Source organism: Hyperoodon ampullatus (genome assembly GCF_949752795.1).
Source record: "Hyperoodon ampullatus genome assembly, chromosome: 9".
Taxonomy (NCBI): Eukaryota; Metazoa; Chordata; class Mammalia; order Artiodactyla; family Ziphiidae; genus Hyperoodon; species Hyperoodon ampullatus.
This window is the reverse complement of record NC_136922.1, coordinates 86,085,498-86,100,727: the sequence shown is the minus strand read 5'-3', so window position 1 is coordinate 86,100,727 and position 15,230 is coordinate 86,085,498. Positions and strand designations below refer to the sequence as shown.

At 44.1% G+C, this 15,230-nt stretch overlaps 1 protein-coding gene across 2 annotated transcripts in view; it reads right to left on the bottom strand.

The window, feature by feature from the left end:
- STRIP2 (striatin interacting protein 2) overlaps window positions 1–15,230 on the bottom strand; it is a gene marked incomplete at both ends in the record, with an annotated part of 42,067 nt that overhangs the window by 6,871 nt on the left and 19,966 nt on the right. For both annotated transcript variants that reach the window (XM_079711471.1, XM_079711472.1), the window contains 5 exons: window positions 4,897–4,963; window positions 8,306–8,406; window positions 11,233–11,359; window positions 11,818–11,915; window positions 12,589–12,663. In XM_079711471.1, coding sequence (XP_079567597.1) covers window positions 4,897–4,963; window positions 8,306–8,406; window positions 11,233–11,359; window positions 11,818–11,915; window positions 12,589–12,663 — 468 coding nt within the window. The remainder of the gene's footprint in view (window positions 1–4,896; window positions 4,964–8,305; window positions 8,407–11,232; window positions 11,360–11,817; window positions 11,916–12,588; window positions 12,664–15,230) is intronic.

Here is a 15,230-nt window from a genome sequence, read left to right as displayed (position 1 = left end):
CACAAATAAATATTTGTTTGCATACACATTTGGTCTGAAGATTCAGTTTAGCAACCACATCCTACCCTTTCAGAGCATTTCTAAGACCCTACAAGATTCTGCTCTCAAAGATCCATCCATAGCTCAGCTGAGTGAGCCAAGCCAAAAAAAAAAAACCCACGCTCTGGACTTCCCTGGTGGTCCAGTGGTAAAGAATCCGCCTTCCAATGCAGGGGACACGGGTTCGATCTCTGGTCGGGGAACTAAGACCCCAGATGCTGCAGGGCAACTAAGCCCGCGCACCACAACTACTGAGCTCTGGCGCCTCAATTAGAGAGCCTGCGTGCCGCAAACTACAGAGCCCATGTGCTCTGGAGCCTGCGCGCCACAACTAGAGAAGAGAAAACCCACACACCACAGCTAGAGAGAAGCCCATGCACCGCAACAAAAAACCCACGCCCCACAACGAAAGATCCCGCGTGCCACAGCTAATACCCGACACAGCCAAATAAATAAATAAAGTTAAAATGTTAAAGAAAAAGAAAATACATTAAAAAAAACAGGCTTAAGACAATTAAGTGGATAATTAACTCAGATGACTGTGGAAAGGAAGAACAGAGTGTTTCTTCCTTTTGTACTGAGGAAATCAGATTGGTTAGAATCTGAGCACTGGAAGAGACTTAGCTGTTCTAGTCCAATTCTGTTATCCATAGAAGCAAAACCTGAGGCCCAGAAAGAGGAAGGTGGTCTGGCCAAGGTCACATGGTAAGTGCCCCTACCAGGGCTTGAACCTAGATTTCCAGTATTTACTGAATTCTAACACTTTGTCTTTATTTACTGTTCATCTTCTGATTAAGTTACTGCTAGGTTAAGGACCCAGATCTAGGTATCATAAAAGTTATGATTCTCAAAAGTGATGTGAGGAGGTATGGAGGAAGGAGAAAAGAAAATTTCAAAGTCATTTGGGGAGCTTTAGCAAACTACTTGTGCCCTGGGAGGGACCTGGGCATGTGAGTTTAAAAAATCACCGCATTACAGAAAGGGTGACAACCAGGAAAATTGATAAAATGCAAAAAAACCATTTATCCATGGTCCTTCCTCTGTATAAATACCTCATGGAAAATGGATATATACCTTATGATATGTTCACACTTTGTCTAGGATAGAGAAACAATAATGCTAATGGTGATATTGGTTTTAAATAGTGATGGTGAATGTCAAAACAAAGACTTTTATTTAAGGAGGTCACAAATCACTGGTTAAATAATGCCTAAAAGGAATGCTAGAGACCTTAATACCTGAACATAAAGAAAATAAAAATCAAAACAATAACAAAAATCTTCTGGAATATCTGTAAATATCTGGATTAGGAAGTTATAAAAACTAATAAAGATAGATGAAAGGATCAGGTATATAAATTTAAGTGATATGAACATATTTTTATAGGTATTTCTGAATATAAATCATACCCAAATTTGAAGAATTTTGCAGTGAACTACCTTTTAAGAATTAACTTAATAATTTCACTTGCCTAGATCTGAAAGGAAATGACAAATATTTCTTTGCAAACGGCTAGGTCATGCAAATTCTTACTCTCTGCTTTGGACAACACTTCACCACTCCACCTGCTTCCATATCAGTAGAGGGTAAGACTGGGCAAGATACTGACTAAGAAACTTCTCGGTCTGATACTCAATGACTCCAAAATACAGTGTATGGTTAGTTAGAAATTATAAATGCATTGTTGTAATAACATGATATATGTTATAAAGTACATATAAAGTAAAAAAGGATATTAATACATATAAAAGATCTAATATATCCCACCCCTAAAGCATCATGTTGCACACCATATTTTTCATACCATTGCTCTAAACCACCCAGATGTTGAGCATCCTACAGTACTTGAGGCCATACCCACTGCCTTCTCTAGCAAGCTCCTTCTGAAGACCATACCTAACTTCCACACAATCATACATTCACCATCCTTCTCTTATGTTTGGAATTTAATTTTAATTTTTTCCTAGTTTAGTGGATTGAATTTGAATACAGACTTTTGGAGATCTAGAAATTGTAAGCCTTCCTGCACCAGGTAGGTGAGGAAACACTTCAGTACATGAGTAAAGATGGCCTATTGTAGAGCTAGATATTTTGACAAGATGAGAAGACCGTAGAAATTACTGTGCCATTAACTTTGCCTTTATTTCATGTCCATTATATGTGCAGTTGGAATTCCAAATGAAGTTGAACTCAGTTCAAATACAGAAAACTGAGAAAATATGAATCAAGACTACCTTAGCCAAGTAATTCCACTTCTAGGAATCTGTCTTAAGGAAATAATCAGAAATGAGGTCAAAGATTCATGTGTAAGGATGTTCATTTTGGATTTATACAAAGAACACTGAAATAAATGCCCAACAATAGTAGAAAACAATCATTTAAAAAATTAAGTAGTGTAATATTATATGTCACTATTAAAAATTATGTTCTAAGAATGTTTAATAAAATCATATTGTGAACATTTAAATTTTACTATGTGAATTGGAACATATGTAAAGTCCTTATTTTCTTAAATAATATGTGTGTGTGTATATATGAGTGAATATATAAATATATATGGTTAACTGTAGCAAAATATTAACAGTGGTTTATTTTCTTTCCCATATGTTTCTGTATTTCCCCAATTTTCTGCAATAGTATATATCAATTTTAAAGTCAGAAAAAAAAATTTGAAATGTTAAAGAAAATCCTATACACTTAAAATGCCAGTACATTTTCTGTGCTTACACTTAATTCACTGAGTCTGAAAAAGACATAAATCTTACTCATATAAACACTACTCCTTTCTGAGTGCAGAAGCCATCAGTTTAGATAAACAAACCACTATACTGAGGATCTATGTGGCAAGTAAAAAATAAAAAAATCTGTGGTTACCAAATGAAACCACCAGGCGCCACTGTTGCTTCACAGAAAGGACAGGAATCCCTAGCATGAATCTGTTTTTCATTAAGAATAGATACATGCTTTTTTTTTTTTTTAATATTTCATTTATTTATTTATTTTTGGCTGTGCTGGGTCTTCTTTTCTGTGCGTGGGCTTTCTCTAGTTGCGGTGAGCGGGGTCCACTCTTTATCATGGTGCGCAGGCCTCTCACTGTCACGGCCTCTCTTGTTGCGGAGCACAGGCTCCAGACGCGCAGGCTCAGTAGTTGTGGCTCACGGGCCTAGTTGCTCCGTGGCACGTGGGATCTTCCCAGACCAGGGCTCGAACCCGTGTCCCCTGCATTGGCAGGCAGACTCTCAACCACTGCGCCACCAGGGAAGCCCAAGAATAGATACATTCTTTTACCTACTCTTAGATAACAATAAAGTCTTCTCAGAGGCATAACAAGTATTTCAATAATATTCTGTTCATATCCCAAAAGGTCAATCAGAAGAGATAAGAAAGTTTAGTTCCCATCACTTCCTACTTATGGGATTGAGAAAAGAGAACACATTGTATCAAGAAATTGATTCAGGTCATAAAAGTTGACTTTATGTTTTGAAGTACCCTACTAACAGTAGAGCTTTAATGCTATCCCTGTACCACTGTTTCTGTGAGAAAGTGCATTCCTCATTCCAACTCTGAATGACAGGGCTGCATGTCTCCACCCTGGCTCTGCTACTTTCAACTATAAAGTTTTGGCAGCTATTTAACTTCTCCATCTATAAAACACTAATACCAACCTCATACAGTTGTTTTAAAGATTGAGTAACATCATAAACAGGGTTAGACAACTTATCACCTCTCTCTGCAGAGGTAAGAAGCTCCCAGCTTCCTTGGCTGCTGAGACCACATCTAAGTAAGAAAGGGAATCTCTGCCCTGGTGCTTAAAAAGGTGCTAGACTTAGTGTCTCAGGACATGGGTCCTTCTCTAATTCAGGGTCTGTCATGAGGAGTGGACCTGACGAGTCACTTCATCCACTGGGCCCTCAGGTTTCTCATCTTTGAAATAGGGGGTTTGGCCAAATGGCTCTCAGGTCCCCTCCAGCCAAGAATCCTATGGTTCTGTAAAACTTGTGCCACAGAAGGTACCATTCTACTTTTGCACAATAAACTTCTCTGATGTGACATCTTGCAGGTATTAAAGTTGGGGGACAAGGGGTTGGGGCACATACGGGTGCCATCATCTGATCATTTATTAAGGTCCTTCCGTGTACTGAACATGGTGCTAGACTCTGAGGCTATAAAATGAAGATGATACTATCTCTTCCTTTAGGGAGCTTTCAGTCAAATGGAGAAAAAGATACAGATAAACAATTACAGTGCAACAGGGTGAAGGTATGGGCTGAGGTATATCTAAAGAACTGTAGAGATGAGATAGACACTTGATTTCAACATACTGTTCATCAGTCAGTTTCATGGGATTCAGAGTAACTGAGGGACTTCTATGATTTGCCTAGAACTGTTTCCAGCATGAGGAACTTTCTGGGTCATCCTTCTGTGGCCATATTGAATTTTGCCTCAGAGAGACCTAGATAAGGTATTTTCTGAAGTACACACCCCTGGGTATTTTCTGTAGCACAGCAGAAAGAAGACAGATAATTGATTTAGGCTAGACCAGAAGAGATTCTCCTGCCATTTATCACAGATGTTCACACTCAATTTCAGTCCCATTATCTTTCTAAATTTCCTCTCCTCCTTAGTGTTTTTCACTGACCCTTTTCTCTACAAAATGCTATGCTTAGCTTTTCCAAATCTTTCTCAACTGGGTCAGCAGCTCTAAACCCCTACTACCTCTGTGCTCTTGCCAATATGCCTCTACTGATCTGAGACTCCCAAACCAGGGCATTAGGGGGCTAGAGAAGAAAAGGAAGAGCAAATGCCAACCTCTGCCACCTGGTAATTTCAAAGGGTATCAAATCCCCACTTGCTTACCAGACTCTCCGTAGTAAGCTCTGGCAAATCCTGGATGATACAGCATGGGTAATCCAGGACCGAGATACTGCAAGATGCAGAGATAAGGACAAGCTTTAGGTAAATGGCAATGGCAGCAAATGGCTATATCTGAAAGGGCAGGAGGTATTTCTCTTCAGCAGGCTGCATCTATTTGCAAAACTGCTTAGTGATTTCAGCTGAAACTGAGGGTTCTGGTGCCAGGCAACTCCAGATCCAGTCTCCTCTCCTCATAGCCATGAGAGGAACCAACAGAATTCTTTCAGGCTGGCCCCTATCTGGCAGAGGCAAGAGAAAGCAGAAGGAGAGCCTCTGTATAGCCACCTTTCTCCTCCCTTCTTTAAAGGAATACATAAGCTTGTGTGCATTTGTGTTTCTGCATTTAAGTGTATGCTTGTGTTTATGCATGTACATAAAATTGTGCTCCCAGAGATGCTGCCCAAACTCATCCCAATAATAACAATCTGTGGACGTGAGAATGAAATGAAGACCTCTCCTGTGTCTCTTACCAGATGTTCCTGAAACTCAGGAGCTCTGGGGAATGATCACAGAAGCCACTCCTAGAGGAAGCTTGAGACAGAGGCAGCTTCCTGCAGCAGGGCCAATCTAGTAGCTCAAGAATGGTAATAGCATCTGCCCCCAAAACAGACAGTGGGGAACTGCAAGGGAGCTAGAGGCTCTGCGGTGAGCCCAGGGAAGCAGGCATGAGTCAGCAGGGGAAATAAGGCACCACATGATGACAGGGACATGGTCACTCGAAATGATGGCTCTCTTTCTTTCTTCTTCTCCCTTCTTCACTGGTACAATGCAGAATTTAGACTAGCTAATCTCTAATGCCTCTTCTGGTTCCAACATTCCATAAGGTTTTAAACTCCAATCCATCCGAACTAGAGCAGTTGGAAATGGGTAAAGGATGTTGGCAAAGCATAGGCTCTAAAGAGGAATATGGGGTTCCTTCAACCTGTCTCTACATTTCAAAGTCAAAACTTCTATCCAAGCAAAACGCAACAATTTATTTGACTAGAAATGAAATGTTGACCTTTGTCCAAGAAACCCACAAAGGTAACCTAAGGGAACCAAGGTAGGAGAGGGGAGGGCAGTGGACCTACCTACTGGATTCTCCCAGGGCTCTGCACTACTCCATTAGGATAAACATTCTTGGCTGGCTCATCTACTTATCTACCCACCTCCCACTGACAAAGCCCCATGGCAAAGTGGGTACTGGCAACCAGGAAATGAGGGTGGGAAATCAAAGATGGATTTGTTCCAATCTCATTGTACTGAATTCTAGCCTAAGGGGGCATAAAACAAAGTTGCAAGTTTCTAGGATATCTAGATTGTAAGAGCCATGAGGCAACTGCAATAACGGGCTGTAGGTGCTCAAGTTCTCAAGATCATGCAACAGTAAAGTTTACAGGTAACGCATGAGAGGACCACTGTATCCAGGCCAAGCTTAGCAAACGGTGTAGTCTGGCACTACCGCTCTTCCAACTCCAAATTGAACCTGATGGACACCTATTGGATTGTCTGCCCCCTGCTTCTAGGCCCATGGTACAGGGGGCATTTAGTTCCTGAACCCCACTCCCCAGTCACAGTTGATTGATCCAAGGGTGGGCCTCTAACCCTGGGAATGTGGAACAGGGATTGAGAGCCAATTCAATCTCTGAAGTGGCACAGGAATATGTTTAGTTCATGTGGGCATATTTCACTAAGTGGCCTAGGAAGCAGACAAAACTATCTGTCAATGAGAGAGGAAAAACTGGAGTGGAGGTACAGAGGCTTGGTGGCCATAGATGGAGGTGGAGAGCTTCCTGGGCTCCTTATGCTACAGACCAACTCTGAGGCCCAGAGCTGCATCTCTGTCCTAGGTTCCTCGAGATGATATACTGCCCATTTTCTCCTAAAAAATTCCCATTCTGTGTGAGCCAGGTCCAGCTCTTTTTGGTTCCTTATCACTAAGAGGGTTGACTGATACACACAGGTACCTTCATGAAGCTGTGACACTTACCCAGCCCGACCTACACTTTCATTTTCCCCGGTAACCCAACTAGTATGTCTTAAGTGTCTTTTTTTTTCTGGCCGTGCCACGCGGCTTGTGGGATCTTAGTTCCCCGACCAGTGATCAAACCCGGGCCCTCGGAGTGAAAATGCAGAGTCCTAACCACTGGCCAGGGTATTCCTGTAAGTGCCATTTTTAAGGGGGGTGGTGCCCAAGTGTCTCTGCAGTTAGGAAAAACCCATTCTCCAAGGCTTCCTCCAAACAGGAAAAGTAAAGCACTCTCATCTATGTTTATCTTAACTAATGCTTATAAAAGCTCTATGATATAGTCAGAGTAGGTATTATTCTCATTTTAAAGATGAAAATACTGTGTCTCAGAGAAACAAAGTGTCTTACACTTGAGATGACACAGCTAGCAAGTGGCAGATCCAGGTCAGGAATCCAGGTCCCGTGACTTCAGGTTCTGTTTGTGTGTTTTAAACTACATATAAGTAGGCTGCCTCTCCAGGGTGGAGTTTCTGGCCATGCTGACAGACTGGTGGGGCAGTATCTCCTAGCCCCTCTCCAGTCACCTCAAGTGTCAGGTCAGCCTTCTTCTACTTTACGAACTTTGCCTCTGGTAAAGCACTTCTGGTCAACTCTACTGATTATCATGCTTCTAGTTTTTGTGTAAGTAGCAAACTGAGGAACAAGGATTTACTCTGTTAACCCCCCAAGTCCCCACTTGGCTGGAGCAATCCATAGCAACTGTGATCAGAAAGCAATTTATGCTTTAACCCTGCCTCTGCTGCTTACTTAAGGGGTCTCACTAGCATGTTATCCTTAAGTAAGTCAATTAACCTCTCTGAATTTGTTTCCTAATTGGTGAAATGGGAATAAAACTTATTGTGATATGTCTTAGCACTTTGAGGAGATTAAATGAAATAATGGCTGTGAAAATCCTGTATTTTTTTAAACTACAAATTGATCTATCTAAGTAAGGTTCTATTATTTATCTTTAGTTACAAATTTTGTATAACACTTTACAAAGTAGTGTGATTGATCCAACTTATGATTTATATTAAAATTAGGGTTGACCAGACAAGTAGGAAACTTCACAAAAAATATTTTCTGGATCTTTCTGCCACAGGGCTGAAATTTCATCGTTGCAGTTTCATTTCCTTGAGTCATGGCATTTTCAGTTTTCAAAACTATTAAAATACAAATATCTTTGTGAAGAGGCCAAACCATACACCCCACCAGTAGCACTTGAAGGAAATTAAATTTGACAGTGACAGCTCTAAGATAGAAAGGACCAGGAACACCAGGAGAACAGAAAGTCGGCTCTGAGACGATGTAACTTCTCAACCATCCCAAATATCCCTTTGAAATAAACCTGTCCAGAGTTCTTACCTGTTTTTGGCAGTGATGTAGGACAAGATATTTTGATTGAAGAACTTCAGGATCAATGGAATGCAGTTGGCAAATACCAAATGTTGTGATACATATTCAAACTGAATTAAAAGATCAAAGCAGAAAGGATGCTTATTTGGGGGAGAATAGAAGGTCTGTATGAAAAAAAGAGAGGCAAGTACAATTCTAATATCCGTTCCTAAGAATATCCACTGTCCACTTCTGTTATCAGTCTTCCTGTCTGGGAAGTGGGAAGAACCATCTTCAGCCAGCCCATCCTACAGAGAAGGGGACAATCTGCAGTGTGTGTATGTTGCAAGCACCTGACCAAAAGCACAAAACATAAACAAGCCAGAAAGAGAATCCCACTCCAGATAAACAGAAAGAATTGCTGTGAGATTTGTTCCTAAGCTCTACAGGAAAGGAAGGCTCCCTGAGGGAGTTGTCTTCCATACCAAAGCTCTGGCTCATAGGGTTTCAACTGTGATTGATATAGTAGGAACAGGTGCAGCCCAGCAACTGCTGGCATCACTCAGTCAGGATGGATACGGCACACAGTAAGCAAATGAACCACTGGAATGTGGGCTCCAGCGTGAGTCTGGTTCACTATATTAGCCCCCATACTTAGAATATCAGTATTTTAATGAATGAATCAACAAGAGTCCTTCAGTCAACAGATACTGCACTGAGAATAAGTCCAAGATCTTTTTGATGGGCTGAACACCAGAACATAGGGTTACATTTTGCTCTCTTGAATCTGGATGGGGTTTGCATCCAGGAAGACCTATTGGGGCAGTGTCATGGAGTTGTGTCACCTGGATTTTGCCCATGATACACTAAGGAACATCAGACACAGTTTGTCTCCAGATCCAGAACCTAGACTGCTGGGAATTGTAGAAACTGGGTTGAAAAAGCAGAAAATTGTAGTGTTTTAAATCCCTTAGCTCTTCCTGATCACCGAGAAATAGCCACGGCAGCAAGCTAAGCTGCCCTTTGCTCAGGTGTGTGGTTAGCAGTGGGGAGTCAGGTTGTGTTGCCCATTTCTCTCTTCTGCCTTAATACTTTCTCCCTGGCAGCTGACCCAGAGTATTTTCCAAAGCCTCAGATGGAGAAGCCAATGCATACCTACTATCAAGTGATGGAAAACATTTTTCAGTTTGAGACATGTCTGTAGCCTTGTCAGGATGCACGGACCAGGGCAAGATGCATCAAGCCACCCACCTGTCTGGCTGTTGATCCACATATTGCCCACCAAAAGAAGCAGACAGAAGCACACATACACAGTTCTCTTTCTACTAGGAGCACTATTTCTCATCCATTCCTACTCCTTCCAGCGCTGCTGCTGCTCGGCAAACATTGGCAGAAGAAGTGTGAGTACTCAGGGCACCTAACACACCCAAAGATGTCTCTGAATGTACGAAAGTGGAGAAATATCCTGGCTGTACAGTCAAACCTTCCATGGACACATACCCTGCAGGGGGTTCCCTGCACTCTGAGGTCCTGCTCTTCTACCAGCAAGCTTGGTTCTAACTCCTTAGGAGGAAAATGAGGCAGAGGCCCTGTGCAGGAATGAGAAGGCTCCCTCTCCTCTCCATGTCTCACCACAGAGAACATCCATTCACTGCCCCCATGTTCTCCTATATCCTGGCAACATCCAGAGCACAAAGTCCAAACTTTTTAGCATGGCAAGCAGTGCTTTCATAGGGAAGCAGGTTCTTAACCTTTTTTAGCCTCAGTGGAATAAAATAAGACCCAACTCGTAGGGTTGAGAGAATTAAATGAGATCTTACATGAACTTAACAGAGTGCTGGCCACATTGTAAGTACTCAGAACTGTGTGCTAGCATATGTATTATGATCTGCTCCCTGCCATCCCCTCCAGCTTCGTGTATCACCAGACCTCCCCACTCCCTCCACTCCAGGCAGAACTCCAGCAACATTTAATTAGTTTCCAAGGTACTCTGCTCTCTCCCTTCTGGACTTTCAAAAATTAGCTTTTCTGCTTGAAATGCTTCCTGCTACCTTTCCCTGACAACTCACGTACCCTGGCTAACATCTGTTTTTTTAGGACTCAGGTTAGAAGTCACATCTTCTCCACCTCTGGTTGGATTAGGTGTTTCCATAGCAGCCAATGTTTACCTGTATAACAGCACTTATCATGCCAAAATTGGCTAATTTATACATCTGTATCCTTTACAAAACTTCAAAGCCCTTAACAGCCAGAAGTGTGTCTTATATAGAATTACATCTCAAATGTTAGAGAAGTGCTTCACGGGACTTCCCTGGTGGCGCAGTGGTTAAAAATCTGCCTGCCATTGCAGGGGACACAGGTTTAAGTTCTGGTCCATGAAGATCCCACATGCCGCAGGGCAACTAAGCCCTTGCGCCACAACTATTGAGCCTGCGAGCCACAACTACTGAAGCCTACACGCCTAGAGCCCGTGCTCCACAACAGGAGAAGCCCACGCACAGCAACGAAGAGTAGCCCCCACTCACCACAACTAGAGAAAGCCTGCGAGCAGCAACGAATGCCCAACACAGACAAAAATTAAAAAAGTAAATAAATTTTTTTTAAAAAGTGCTTCACATATAGAAAAGTATGCTCAGCACTCCCTCACTTCCCCTTTTTGTGGCATGCTTGACTCCTGTCGTCCATTGCTTCAAAGCTGGCTGGGCATATTCCCAAGAAGCTAGGGATTCCTATGCACAACCGCTGGATAATGTTCAAAGGACACAGACATTTGCAACTTTCTAGGACAATTCCCCACTTCCCACCCCAAGCTTGTGCAACAGGTATCTGGATTCCGTGAGACAAAGAAAAGGCTGAAAGATGCTTAGCTGGACCTCAAAGGCCCTTTCGTCCCTCCTTTGGGAGACAGGACCTGGAGGACACCTGAGACATGTGGAGAAGTGCTCTAAGCTGCTCACCTGGTAGATATGATTCAGCTTGAAGTGTTTGAGGAGTAGCAGGAGCAGGGCAGAGATACTCTTTACAACGATCTCCTTGTGCCTGTTCACATCAATGCCCAACTTCATGCTCTGGAGAACAGTGATGCTACAACGGGGAAAGGAAGAGTCAGTGCAGAGGGTGACCTTAGAGCGAGGCCTGCAAGGACCCAGGTATTTGGGTCAGATACAATAAACACAAGAGAGCCAGAACTTCAGAAACCTGAACTGTGCTAGGGAAACCTCCAGAGTTCCCACTTATGAGTCAGGAGAAAAGCTCCTCTGATCTCTTTGTTTCTCTCTCCTTTGGCAAGCTCATCCTTTGGCAATGTCCACCCACATACATGTGCAGCCAGTAACTGGCACTGATGTTACCCTCCAGACTCTCAATTCTGAGCTGAAAAGAGCACAGCAGAGAGCACTGCAGTGGAAAGGGGCTACTGGTGGCAGAGAGATCATCCCTTTGGAGACAATCCCTGTAAGTGTTAACAAGGTGAGGTGGGGACTAAAGAGACCCTGCAGACAAGGTAGCTAATATTTAGCAGCTGCCCCAGTTGAAGCACTCACGGCATCTCCTCAGGCAGGACATCTGCCAGGATATTGATAGAGTCTGTCTTAGCCTTGGAGGTAGGGGCTGCAGCCAGTAGAATCTTAAGTAGAGCAATCTGGGAAGTAGAAAATGAGGAAATCCCCCCCATTCAACAAGGTTATTCTTCCACAATTCAACAGCCCTAAAAGAAATGTTTTAAAGCCTTTCTCTAAGTTCTTCCCTCAATAACCAAATCTGCCCAGCCTCCAGAAGGGCAAACAGGTGCCCTGTCCTGACAGGCCTGCCTGTGAGGCTAAGGAGCTAGAAGGGAGCTTATGGGCTGTTCTGCTTCAAGACTGCTCTTTCCAAAGAGGATTGAAGGAGCAGAGTGAGAGGGGCAATGCCTAGAAATTAGGTGGGAGGTATAAGCAAGATCTCCCTCCCCGACCGTTTTCCTTCCTCTACCTCAGACCATCAGCGTCCTCACCATCATAGCCTGAGGCCAACTAGGACACCAGAGTCCACGGCAGACCTCAGGGGGACTAAGGCACTTACTTAGGAGGAGGGCCCCCTATGCATCCTGCAGGGATCCCACCTCATTCTCCACCCGTCGCAAAGAAGGACTTGGGAATGTAGCCAAGTCCTTCTTCCTCTGGGAGGAGCCCTGAGGAAAGCTCAGAGAATGCCTTGCCTGAGGGGTGAAGGCTCAGGAAGCAAGCACAAATGACAGATGGCTCAACTTAAGAGGGCTCTCAGCTATCTATTCCTCGCAGCTGAGAAGGGCAACTCTGGCCCAGTCATCTCCTTACCATGTACTGGGGGAGGCTATACAGCATGCCCTGGTAGAGGATTTCACACGGCGTCTCTGGTACTACCTCTTCTCCCTATGGCAAGAAACATACAGTTTGCCCAGGCCATTTTCCAGTTGACCAAAACCTATGTTTCCTTGGTTGTGGAGGGTGGCAGGAAAAGATCTGGGAGTCAGATCAGGATTCCTAACCTAGTTGTGTTAATGATTCATTGTAGGACCTTGGGTAAGTTACTTTCCCTCTCTGAGACCTAATTTCCTCTTCCTAGGATCAGTAGGCTGGTCTGGATGACCTCTGAGGGCTCTTCCAGCCCTGAGAATCTATGATTTTGGTTGTCCTATCATCTGGAATCAATCCAGAATTGTTTCTATGTCACTCTTGCTAGGTCAGGAGTCAGAACTCCCACCAACGCAGTGGTTAAGAATCCGCCTGCCAATGCAGGGGACACGGGTTCGAGCCCTGGACTGGGAAGATCTCACATGCCACGGAGCAGCTATGCCCGTGCAACACAACTACTGAGCCTGTGCTCTACAGCCTGTGCGCCACAACTACTGAGCCTGTACGCCTAGAGCCCGTGCTCTGCAACAAGAGAAGCCACCGCAATCAGAAGCCTGTGCACCGCAACGAAGAGTAGCCCCTGCTCACTGCAACGAACAGTAGCCCCCGCTCACCACAACTAGAGAAAGCCCGCAGGCAGCAACGAAAAACGCAGCCAAAAAAAAAAAAAAGAACTCCCACCAAGGAGTTAGCTCAGACTACTGCTTTGCTGGACATACTTGGGCTTAGCTCAGGCCCAGGTACGCCTGGGACACTGGAACTGACACCCCACACAGAGGCACTTCCTATGGTGTCAATCTGAGGCCATCTGAGAGCTCTGGGCTGCTCCAAAGTCAGAAAGGAGAGGTAGGTGACTCAATAGAGAGGGTTAATAAAGGGCTGGAGAGGCAGGAAGGAGTATAAGCAGGGAAAATTTTAGGTGGAAACTATTTTCTTCCCTTCTCCACTACCCTCTACAACATCCCTTCCTCCTTTCTGACCAGGCCCCTCATGCACAGCTCTGTCCTTGTGATGACCCCACTTAAGCCCTTTATCAGAGTAGCCCTTTATCAAGAGGCTACTCAGGCCACTGTCATCTTTGGCCAGTGCAGTCCTTCCTCCCCCACAGGTCGCTCTATTACAGGACAAGGGTCACTGCCATGAGACCCTGAGGCAAGGAGGAGTAACCAGCCCCCTTCTATCCCACACAACTCGGCTGCTGCTTAAATGGATAATAACCCTGGCAATCCTGCATGTTTGCATTGCTGTTCTCTAAAAGGCCTATTTCATACGTTCTCCCCTCTCTTCAAACCAATCCCCTCATCCCACAGCCCCTCAGCAGTTGTTGACCCTACCTCTCACTTCATGGACAAAACAGAAGCAATCAGACAGGCACAGCCTTATTTTCTCAACACCAAATCTATCAGAGAGTCTCTACCTTCCTTCTTGACATGAAGGATGAACCACCCGTGCTCCTATCAAAGGCTACCCTCCGCTGGTGCTCACACCCTTTTGCTTTATCGAATGCATCAGTTCTATAATTATCTCCTTTCTCCTGGATCAACCTTTTAGGACATAAACACACTCCAGTATCTCCTAGCTATAAAACGTTCCCTTGACCCACATCCTCCTTCGGCTACCATCCCATTTCTACCTTCCTTTTCACAACAGAACTTCTATGTGGTTTGTCTATGTTGACTAAGTCTACCTCCTTTCTTTACATTCCCTTTTCAATACACTCCAACTAGGTTCCAGCCCCACCACTTCACTTGAGGTTGCTCTTATCAAGGTCACCAGTTATCTCTATGTTGCCAAAGTCAATGGGCACCTCAGGTCTTATCAAGCACTATTTATTAGCAACATTTAACATAGCTGATCGCCCCCTTCTTCTTGAAAGACTTTTTTTTAAAATAAATTTATTTATTTTATTTATTTATTTTTGGCTGTGTTGGGTCTTCGTTGCTGCATGCGGGCTTTCTCTAGTTGCGGTGAGCGGGGGCTACTCTTCGTTGCAGTGCACAGGCTTCTCATTGCGGTGGCTCCTCTTGTTGCAGAACGTGGGCTCTAAGCACGTGGGCTTCAGTAGTTGTGGCTCACGGGCTCTAGAGCGCAGGCTCAGTAGTTGTGGCGCGTGGGCTTAGTTGCTCCGCAGCACGTGGGATCTTCCCGGACCAGGGATCTAACCCGTGTCCCCTGCATTGGCAGGCGGATTCTCAACCACTGCGCCACCAGGGAAGCCTTGAAAGACTTTCTTTGCTTAGCTTTTATGGCATCACAATCTCCTGGATTTCCTCCCACCTCACTGAAGGTTTTTCTTTTTCTTGGCTCCTTTCCTGAATCATCCCATCCTTGACATATTGGTGTGCCCCAGGGCTTTGTCCTGGGTTCCATTCTCTCTCTATCTTTACTCCCTCCTCAGGTTATCTCAGCCAGTTCGATGGCTTTTAACACTGTCCATGAGTCAACAGTTCCCAAATTTATTTCCCTAAGTCAGTCCTCTCTCTAGAACTCTAGACCCATATACCTAATTGCTTGGCTGCTCTGCATGGGTGTCTAATGGACATCCAAATCTTAGTACAACCAAAATAGAACCCTTGATAAGACAG